The following is an 11,533-nucleotide window of genomic DNA, read 5'->3' as shown; positions in this document are numbered from 1 at the left end:
AGTATTTGATTTTTTTTTGCACTGAAATTAAGAATTAGAATTTTTTTTTGCACTGAAATTAAGTATCTGAATTTTTTTTTACATTGAAATTAAGTATCTGGATTTTTTTGGACTGAAATTAAATATTTGAATTTTTTTTTGCACTAAAATAAAGTATCTGAATTTTTTTTTTACATTGAAATTAAGTATCTGGATTTTTTTGGACTGAAATTAAATATTTGAATTTTTTTTTCACTGAAATTAAGTATCTGAATTTTTTGTTTTTTGCACTGAGATTAAGTATTTAAATTTTTTTTTTTTTTTGCACTGAAATTAAGTATCTGAATTTTTTTGCACTGAAATTAAGTATCTGAACTGTTTTTTTTGCATTGAAATTAAGTATCTGAACTTTTTTTTTTGCATTGAAATTAAGTATCTGAACTTTTTCTTGCACTGAAATTAAGTGTCTGAACTTTTTTTTTTTTTTGCATCAAAATTCAGAATCTGGATGTTTTTGTTTTTTGCACCGAAATCAAGTATCTGGATTTTTTTTGCACTGAGATTAAGTATCTGAATTGTTTGTCTCTGAATTCAACTATGTTCACAAATTTAGAATTAAAAAAATTCAGATGCAAACATTCAGGTGCAAAAATCCAGGTGCAAAAAAAAAAAAAAAATTCAGATACTTAATTTCAGTGCGAAAAAAAAATCAGTGCTAGAAATTCAATGTCTTTTATAATTCCAAATCTGATGATACAGATTTCCTTCTGTAACAAACACACTCTTCACAGAGGAGAAAGCGCTTATTCAAGATGCCTGCGATGCTTAATATTGAGCAACGACTCTGTCAATAAGACAGAATAAACGAAAGATTTCAAAAAAAAAAAAAAAAGAAGAAGAAGAAGAAGAAGAAGAAGAAAAACACAATCAAACCAACAACAACAAAAATCAAAGACTGGTCCTCAGCGTCCTGTTGTTATTGGAAGGAGAGCCATGTGTCAAACAAAGGAGGAGAAGCCGGCGGTGGGCGCCTGAGCGGCACAGCCCAGGCTGCTGGGGGGGCGGTACAGGGTACTGCCGTGCTGGCTGGGGGGGTCGGAGGACAGCAACGAGGGGGTGGGAGTCCGGCTTCCCTTAGGCCTGAACAGGGTGCCCTGGCACTGGGGCTGGGGCTGTGGGGAAGGGGCGCTCTGGGGCAGGAGGGGGGGCAGAGGGGGCACGGGGGGCGGGTGCGGCCGTGACTCCTGCTCCACCAGGGGTTCGGGCTGGGAGTAGCCGTAGGCGGGGGGGCGAGAGACCCCCTTCTGCTGCCGCCGCCACGAGTTGTAGTAGGTGGGGTCGCTGATGTAGTGGTTGACGAAGGAGTGGGTCTTCTGCCGACTCTGATCCATCTCATACTCGCTGTCGCTGCCCTGAAAAGAAGCACAGAAGAAGAGTTAGACGAGTAGAACCACAGAAGAAGAGTTAGACGAGTAGAAGCACAGAAGAAGAGTTAGACGAGAGGAACCATAGAAGAAGAGTTAGACGAGAAGAACCACAGAAGAAGAACCACAGAAGAAGAGTTAGACGAGTAGAACCACAGAAGAAGAGTTAGACGAGAGGAACCACAGAAGAAGAGTTAGACGAGAAGAAGCACAGAAGAAGAGTTAGACGAGAAGAAGCACAGAAGAAGAGTTAGACGAGAAGAAGCACAGAAGAAGAGTTAGACGAGTAGAAGCACAGAAGAAGAGTTAGACGAGAGGAACCACAGAAGAAGAGTTAGACGAGAAGAAGCACAGAAGAAGAGTTAGACGAGAAGAAGCACAGAAGAAGAGTTAGACGAGAAGAAGCACAGAAGAAGAGTTAGACGAGTAGAAGCACAGAAGAAGAGTTAGACGAGTAGAAGCACAGAAGAAGAGTTAGACGAGAAGAAGCACAGAAGAAGAGTTAGACGAGAAGAAGCACAGAAGAAGAGTTAGACGAGAAGAAGCACAGAAGAAGAGTTAGACGAGTAGAAGCACAGAAGAAGAGTTAGACGAGTAGAACCACAGAAGAAGAGTTAGACGAGTAGAAGCACAGAAGAAGAGTTAGACGAGAAGAAGCACAGAAGAAGAGTTAGACGAGAAGAACCACAGAAGAAGAGTTAGACGTGAGGAACCACAGAAGAAGAGTTAGACGAGAGGAACCATAGAAGAAGAGTTAGACGAGAAGAACCACAGAAGAAGAACCACAGAAGAAGAGTTAGACGAGTAGAACCACAGAAGAAGAGTTAGACGAGTAGAAGCACAGAAGAAGAGTTAGACGAGTAGAACCACAGAAGAAGAGTTAGACGAGTAGAAGCACAGAAGAAGAGTTAGACGAGAAGAAGCACAGAAGAAGAGTTAGACGAGAAGAACCACAGAAGAAGAGTTAGACGTGAGGAACCACAGAAGAAGAGTTAGACGAGAGGAACCATAGAAGAAGAGTTAGACGAGAAGAACCACAGAAGAAGAACCACAGAAGAAGAGTTAGACGAGTAGAACCACAGAAGAAGAGTTAGACGAGAGGAACCACAGAAGAAGAGTTAGACGAGAAGAAGCACAGAAGAAGAGTTAGACGAGTAGAAGCACAGAAGAAGAGTTAGACGAGAGGAACCACAGAAGAAGAGTTAGACGAGAAGAAGCACAGAAGAAGAGTTAGACGAGAAGAAGCACAGAAGAAGAGTTAGACGAGAAGAAGCACAGAAGAAGAGTTAGACGAGTAGAAGCACAGAAGAAGAGTTAGACGAGTAGAACCACAGAAGAAGAGTTAGACGAGTAGAAGCACAGAAGAAGAGTTAGACGAGAAGAAGCACAGAAGAAGAGTTAGACGAGAAGAACCACAGAAGAAGAGTTAGACGTGAGGAACCACAGAAGAAGAGTTAGACGAGAGGAACCATAGAAGAAGAGTTAGACGAGAAGAACCACAGAAGAAGAACCACAGAAGAAGAGTTAGACGAGTAGAACCACAGAAGAAGAGTTAGACGAGAAGTAGCACAGAAGAAGAGTTAGACGAGAAGAAGCACAGAAGAAGAGTTAGACGAGTAGAAGCACAGAAGAAGAGTTAGACGAGAGGAACCACAGAAGAAGAGTTAGACGAGAAGAAGCACAGAAGAAGAGTTAGACGAGTAGAACCACAGAAGAAGAGTTAGACGAGTAGAACCACAGAAGAAGAGTTAGACGAGAGGAACCACAGAAGAAGAGTTAGACGAGTAGAACCACAGAAGAAGAGTTAGACGAGAGGAACCACAGAAGAAGAGTTAGACGAGAAGAAGCACAGAAGAAGAGTTAGACGAGTAGAAGCACAGAAGAAGAGTTAGACGAGAGGAACCACAGAAGAAGAGTTAGACGAGAAGAAGCACAGAAGAAGAGTTAGACGAGAAGAAGCACAGAAGAAGAGTTAGACGAGAAGAAGCACAGAAGAAGAGTTAGACGAGAAGAACCACAGAAGAAGAGTTAGACGAGAAGAAGCACAGAAGAAGAGTTAGACGAGTAGAACCACAGAAGAAGAGTTAGACGAGAGGAACCACAGAAGAAGAGTTAGACGAGAAGAAGCACAGAAGAAGAGTTAGACGAGTAGAAGCACAGAAGAAGAGTTAGACGAGTAGAAGCACAGAAGAAGAACCACAGAAGAAGAGTTAGACGAGAGGAACCACAGAAGAAGAGTTAGACGAGAAGAAGCACAGAAGAAGAGTTAGACGAGTAAAAGCACAGAAGAAGAGTTAGACGAGTAGAAGCACAGAAGAAAAACCACAGAAGAAGAGTTAGACGTGTTCAGGGGTTTTTACTTCCATGACAGAACTAGAACCAGGACTGGAAAAGACTTCAGACAGACTACACTACTGTCAATGAAGCTGGAATGGAATAAAGGTAAGATATGATACGATACGATGAGATAAGATGAGATGAGATAATGTCAGATAATTTAAATAAGAGAATTTAAGATGTGATCAGCATTATTTTTTGCTTCATTCAAGGGTTCAAGGGTTGTTTTTTGTTTAATTCATGATTTTTTTTTTTTTTTTTGCTTAATTCAAGATTTTTTTTTGCTTAATTCAAGATTTTCTTTTTACTTAATTTTTTTTTTTTTTTGCTTAATTCAACATTTTTTCCTTAATTCAAACAATTTTTTTTGCTTAATTCAAGATTTTTTTTTTTTTACTTAATTGAAGTTTTTTTTTTGTTTTTTTTTTTTTTGCTTAATTCAACATTTTTTCCTTCGTTCAAGCACTTTTTTTTGCTTAATTCAAATTTTTTTGCTGAATTCAAGCAAAAAAAAAAAAAAAAAAAAAATCTGCCAATGGAACAAGTGAAAATTATCTTGATAAGATTTCTTGAAATCAGATTTTCCAGATCTATTGTCTAAAAATCAGTTCTTGTATCTCACAGAAAAGTTCCTCTTTAGGTGATTACGTCTTATTTTAAGTGTGATGAGATATTCGGACTAGAAATGAGAAAAAAACACTTGGTAAGAATTAGTTTTTTTTTCAGTGTACTGTCAAATGGGCTATGTCCAAAAAGTCAACTACTCATGAGTGCAGATATTCAGGCCTCTGAACATGCATTTTTCACTTCATCCAAGGTTTTTAAAAAATATATAAATTTAATTTAAGAAGGATGAGAATTCTCTCAGCTCATTAGGGAACATTGCATCTTTCAGTTTAGGACAAAAAATTAAATAAATAAAAAGAATCAGTGAACAGAGGGGACATGAAATTTTTAATCTAAAATGTAATTGAAGTTGTCAGGCAATTATAACGGAACCGTTTCATCTGAGCTGTAATGTTGTCTAATGTAAGTAGTAAAGTGGAAACAGTCAAATATAGTTCAAACCCTTCAGATTTGTACTTCAGTGAAGACAGTACAAGTACAAAACACTAACTGCATAAAAGAACCACATCCACTTCTTTTTTTCTTTTTTCTTTTTTTACCCATCCCCACTGCCCATCTTTAGAGGACAACTTTATTTTTAATTACAGCTTGTGTTTAACGAACAACTCAAACTGTCAAACTTTATATTCACACGTTCATCCATTCCTTGCTTGTGTGTACGTGTATGTATATATATATATATATATATATATATATATATATATATGTATAGAGAGAGAGAGAGAGAGAGAGAGAGAGAGAGGGAGGGCTCATAGACAAAAGTGTACAGGGACTAGGGGTGTGTATTGGCAAGAATCTGGCAATACGATACAAATCACAATACTAGGATCATGATACGATATATCACGATATATCATGATACTGTTAAAAAGGCAATTCTTTGTTTGCGCTGTAAAAAAAAGGGAAAAAAACGACATTATTCTGGCAGCAGGGGTGCCGAAAAAATATTGTAAAATAATGGAAAATAACCATCTCATAAAAATATGGTAATTTTCCATAATTAAAATTTAGTTTTTTTGCCCTAACGTTACATGAGATTTTTTTTTGTTTTTTTACTTTTTAATGTTTAATAAAGAATATTTTCATATTTTAAAACAATCAAATTACCTTTTAATAAATGAATAAATATGTATATATATATATATATATATATATATATACACACACACACAATTTTCAGTGAGACTAAGTCATACAATCCACTGATAAAAACTGTATTTCGACACTTTGTCAGTGCTTATACATGTTATACATTCACAACATATATTCAACATTTTTGTTGTGAAACCGTCTGTAATTCCACAAGATATTTGTCAATTAACAAACAAGTCTTCTTAAACTTACAGAACAAATACTTATTTTACGGTTAATTGTCAGTAATTTTATCTTGTTTTATATATATATATATATATATATATATATATATATATATATATATATATTTTTTTTTTTTTTTTTTTTTTTTTTTTTTTTTTTTTTTACACTATTAAACTTTAAATTAACAGTTTCATCTCACAAATAGAAAATAAATATTTGTGGAATTGTGATACATTTGCAAATGTATTTTAACCGTATTTTTCTGTGAAAAAAGAAAAAAGGGGCTGTACTCTTCTACGTTCTCAAACACAGTCTAATTCTATTGCACCATCATTACAAACAAACCTCACAAATACCCAGAACTAACTCCACAGCGCCCAGTGTAAATCTGAGTCCATTTGCATTTGTGCAGAACTAATCATCACTTCTACTGAGGATCTGTGACAAAGAAGAGCTCACCAACAGTTCTGTGGAGCACCCATGTGATAAATGTGCACCAGCGTGGCCTAAAGTTGGACACAGATAATGTTTAGACCACAGTTTCAACCAACTTTTTCTTCTTTTTTTTTTTGGGAGGGGAGAGTGGGAGGGGGGGTTTAAAAATAACAAACCACTGTGACCCAGTTCACTACAGGCTTTATCTACAAATGAGAGAATGCATAAAAGATGTGCATGAATAAAACTTCCTCCCCATTTTTAATGCCGTTTCTGCACCGCATTAGAATATTATCTGGAGCAAGTAAACCAGCCATGAGTTACTGAAAATACACACACATCTGAAATACTTGTAGAATAATGTATAATATGTGAGTGTGTGAGTGTGTATGGTAGATGTGAATGGGTTTTTTATATGATTTGTTTATATTATTTTATTGTTATTTATAATGTAAATGTGTTTCTCCCAACCAGGCATGGGAGTTGCAAACTAGCTAAATGCTATATATTCTTTATACCAGTGTTTTTCAACCCTGGGGTCGCCTGGAATTCAAATGGGGTTGCCTGAAATTTCTATAATTGACAAAAATTAAAATAAAAACTTACTAATAAAACATATATGGTGAGTTGACAGAAACAATTACAATACATAACAATGGGTTACAAAAAAATGTTTTTTGCAAGTTGTCTAGGTCTTTTCAACTGAATTAGGACCATTTTGCACCGCTAAATCCAAAAATGACATCTGTTTTTCTCAATCAGGTCAGGTTTTTTTGCTAATTTGATTTTGAAAAATTTGATCTTCTCACAAAATTGATTACATTTTTGTGACTTTATCAGTTGATTTTTTTTACATAGTTCTCACCCGAAATAGGTTTTAAGAGAAAAAAAATCATTTTCTAACAGGATTCCTGTGGTGTATTCACTGCAGATGTAGCAGAATACGTCAGGCTTATTTTTGCAAGATCTTCTAGTCGAAGCCATTTCATTCACCTGTAATATTAAAAAAAACCATTAATCATAAATTGGCAAAAGTAAAATCTTCAGAACTCGTTTATTGCAAGAAATATGAAAGAATTTTGTATCATATGATGTGAAAATGCCCATAAATGTAAGCAAAAATATTAAAAAGCCAATATGTAGCATAGTTCAGAAAGTTGACCTGATTGAGCAAAATTAATGTGAGTTTTGGATTCAGCACACCAAAATTATCCGAAATCAGCTCAAAACACTTAAACAATAAATTTGTTGTTGACCAGTGTAATAGACACGACAAACTGAACCTGAAACTGCAGCACTGTGGTTCTGTTTATCTGTCAAATGTTCACTGTGGTCAGTTTCAGATGCTGCAGCTCTTTCATAATTCATAGTTTGAGTTCTTGTTTGTTCAGTATTAATTGTCAGCCTTGTAAATCCAAGCTGGACTGACTGTACATATCCTGACCGAGGAAAATAAAATTCTCACTTTGTGCAGTAATCTACACCTGGCTTTTCTGCCTCCGTCCATAATAATATACATTATATAGACTAAATGTGACTAAAATTAATGTTTATTTGCAACATAGTATAGCAAACTACTACATGATCAAAAACAAATTAATTTCAGCAAAAAAAAAAAAAAAAAAAAAAAAAGTCTCAGTTTTGAATGTCTGGGGTCAACAGAAATTTCTGATGTTAAAATGGGGTCACGAGATAAAAAAGGTTGGAAACCACTGATTTATACACTGTGTTTCCCTGCATTGTTTATGTTTATGTTTATGTTTATGCATTTGGCAGATGCTTTTTTCCAAAGCGACTTACAGGGGAAAACCAATCAAATCACTCAATCAATCAAATTTTATTTATATAGCGCCAGATCACAACAAAAAAGTTATCTCATGACACTTTACATATAGAGTTGGTCAAAACCAGACTCTAAGCCAATTTACAGAAACCCAACAGAATGCTCATTGTAGCCTGCCTGCTCTGAACACCAGAAGGACCAACCACTGGTACTTGTTTATATACAAGGCCATACTTGGCCTCTTGCCTGGCTACATCTGTACCTTAATTGACAAGAGAAATTCTGAAAATGATTCTCTTCGAACAAATGAGTGCATTCTGCTGTCTGTTCCATTTGCCCGTACAGAAATGGGTCAAAAGGCTTTTAGTTGTTCTGCACCTCATGCATAGAATCAGTTACAGAAAGCCTGGAAACTAACTGAGTTGATTTCTTTGAGCACTTTTAAGTCCAAACTGAGAGTTCTTGAGGCCAATTCCATATCTTGCACTTGCTTTTCTTAATCTGCCTGTACATGCAATTTTTATCATCTGTTTTTGTCGAGTGTGTGTGTATGTTGTATGTATTCTTGTAACTATGTGTTTGCGTTGCTGCTGCCTATCTTGGCCAGGACACCCTTGTAAAAGAGGTTCTTAATCTCAATGGGACATTTCCTGGTTAAATAAAGGTTAAATAAATAAAAAAAATTGTACCTGAATAGTCAATTAATTACTAAATAAATAAAAGGAATGTATTTAGGCTACGTTTACACGCACCGAAAACTAACGTTTCTAAAAACTCCTAAAACTTCTAAAACTAGAAGCACTCGGAGAGCGCAGACCTCCGCCAAGGCTGATCAGTGCCCCCCGCCCCCCGTGGGCCCCCCCACCCCCGATCACCACCAAAATTTAATCATTTCTTCCTTATCCCATTTCCAACAAACCCTGAAAATTTCATCCAAATCTGTCCATAACTTTTGAGTTATGTTGCACACTAACGGACAGACAAACAAACAAACAAACAAACAAACAGACAAACAAACAAACCCTGGCAAAAACATAACCTCCTTGGCGGAGGTAAACATGGCTGCCGAGCATCAGTATGATGGGATCCGTAACAACCATGTCACATCTGTCCACTGCCACATTTTGTGTTTTTGCGTCAGCTGTTATTGTTTTAGATCCACAATACTAACATTTATGAAGAAGAGGAGAATTAGCAATAGTAAGTATATAAGTTTATTATTAATAAAGTACTGGTACTGACCAGAGCATCATGGGTAATGTCACGTTTTCACATACATGTGCTATTCAAAACCCAATATTTCTGAAAATAGAGCTTCCACTGTCAAATAATATCAGTAGTCTGTGCACAAATGGATTAGCATTATTTCAACACAGTTCTATGCATTTCTTACAACTTTTGTTTTTTAAATTTTGGACAAAAATGGCCACTCATTTGACCCTCTAAGTAAATTTTAGCTGATATAAGCTTTGAAAATTCGGTAACACTTTACTTGAAGGTCTAGTTTATAATGCATTAAGTGCACATTCATAAGACATTATAATGCATTATAAAAGTCATTATAACAGTTTATGATCATGTACAACAACTTATACCAAGGTTAATAAAGTATTATAAGTGTAGGCATAATGTTTTATAAATTCAGCTTCTGTAATGTTTTCTACATCCATACCAAAGTGACAACAGTGTTTGAAGGAAGAATCTCAGGTCCTGGGTTACAGAACACATTCTAACCATCAGAACTATAGCCAGTTATAAAGACACAGAGAACTGCTCTGACATGTAGTTTCTGAAACTGAATAATGCCTTAGAAACATCAGTAATAAGTTAAAGGATGACTGATGATATTATAACACAAGTATGATGACGTATGAGCTGTATCTGCTGGCTCTAAGTAAAGTTTAAGTAAAAAATTATACATCAAAGTGTTCTGAATAACTCTTTATTTTGCAAAAACAAAACATTAAAAGAACAGAGACAGTAAATACAAGTGTTACATGTTGCTTTGTACATAAATGAAAAATAATGTGGCAGCTCTAAATCTTTGTCAATTCAAACACATACTTTTTTTCTTTTTTTAATAAATATGAAATCCCTAAAATAGATGGGTATAGGGACCAGTGACTAAACCTAACAAAAGTTCTCCACCTAAAAAAATAAATTCCTTCACACTGCTTTGGTATGGTCGTATAAAACATTATGAAAGCTGAATTTATAATACATGATGCCTACACTTATAATACTTTATTAACCTTGGTATAAGTTGTTTTACATGATCGTAAACTGTTATAATGACTTTTATAATGCATAATAAATGCATTATAATGTCTTATGAATGTGCGCTTAATGCATTATAAACTAGACCTTCAAGTAAAGTGTTACCGAAAATTCTTCTGTCGGTCAGACAGCAGGGGGTAAGGCTTTGGACGACTGTGGTCTGTTGTCTCAATATTCTTACATATGTAACGATATACAGTATACGCTTAACCCTATTCAGTGACTTTTGTGCTCTTGCTTCAAATATTGTGTCCAGTGTGCTAGAAACTTCCATGACAAAGGTAAATGAAGTAATAATTTGCATCTGTGCACAGGGGTCTACATGAACTAAAGACAAAATAGGATATGTTTACAAGGTTAGACAGGGTTAAAAAATGTTGTTTTTTTGCTCTCGCATCACTGATGAATTGTTGATTGAAGAACAAATATCACAACAACATGAACTGAAAATGACTGGAAATGTATTTGTTGATCTGAATAAAAACCCTCCAGTGCATCAGAATTACATATTGCTAGTGTTACCACAGGATGACCTCAGACTTAAATCCTACAGATATTTTCAGCGGTAAAAATCACCCCACTATTTTCTTGGACAAAGCACCGACTGAAAAAAACCCAAGCAGTCCAAAAAAGAACAAATTACTCTCCGAGAAAACATTGCACCGTTGGCATATTTGTGAGCCTGACAAGTGCCTGCCCATCTATAGCTCTTTTGAGGTACTGCAGCTCAACAGATGTTGAAGCACCGTTTATTTGCACAAGTGTCAGGTAAACATCGGGAGGCTACGCGCAGGAAAAAGAATAACACCAGTTTTGTGTCTCCCGGGAGAGCAGTGGTTGTTCAAACTAGGTTGAACAATGTTTTGACTGTGCAGGTACTAGATTAAATTGGCCAGGGAGACCCAGCGCGGAGTGTGGGAAAACAGATGTTCGCGATCTGCCACTAACGCCCGGTCTGCCTTTGGTATTCATCATCCCTCATCACTTCTAACCTCCGTGTCTCCTCGTCGGACCTCCCTGCTCCGCACCATCACTAAGGCTACGTTCAGACTGCGGCAAATGTGGCCCAAATCCGATTTTTTTTGCCCATATGTGACCTGTGTCTGATCTTATATTTAAAATTTCTAAATTCCGTACTTTTTCCAGACCCTAATTTCCAGATGTCTTTGTAAAACAGATTCCAACCAGTCTTTATTTATTTATTTACTTACTTACTTACTTATTTATATTTATTTATGAGCCAGTCGTCAGAGAATTTCCATCTACCCATTATGAGTTCTGCCAACAATCATACAAGACATGTTGAATAGGTCGCTCATGAACAGTGTGTGGACGTCACCTGTCCGTCAAAGCA

General features: G+C 36.2%; 1 protein-coding gene across 1 annotated transcript; it reads right to left on the bottom strand.

The window, feature by feature from the left end:
- Window positions 1-757: 757 nt before the first annotated feature.
- On the bottom strand, window positions 758-6,186 carry LOC115424447 (protein sidekick-2-like). Its single transcript, XM_030141717.1, has 3 exons — window positions 6,144-6,186; window positions 893-1,391; window positions 758-861 (listed from the first exon to the last, which is right to left on the bottom strand). The coding sequence occupies exon 2, from the start codon at window positions 1,368-1,370 to the stop codon at window positions 978-980; it is 393 nt and encodes a 130-aa protein (XP_029997577.1). The 5' UTR covers window positions 1,371-1,391; window positions 6,144-6,186; the 3' UTR covers window positions 758-861; window positions 893-977.
- Between the last annotated feature and the right edge of the window lie 5,347 nt (window positions 6,187-11,533).

Source organism: Sphaeramia orbicularis, chromosome 8 (assembly GCF_902148855.1).
Source record: "Sphaeramia orbicularis chromosome 8, fSphaOr1.1, whole genome shotgun sequence".
In the NCBI taxonomy this organism is placed as follows: Eukaryota; Metazoa; Chordata; class Actinopteri; order Kurtiformes; family Apogonidae; genus Sphaeramia; species Sphaeramia orbicularis.
Note: the sequence above shows the minus strand (reverse complement) of the source record. Positions and strands in the feature narration are given on the sequence as shown.

What these genes read in the sequence shown, in the direction of transcription:
- LOC115424447 (XM_030141717.1), bottom strand. Translation starts at nt 1,370, where the DNA reads ATGGATCAGAGTCGGCAGAAGACCCACTCCTTCGTCAACCACTACATC.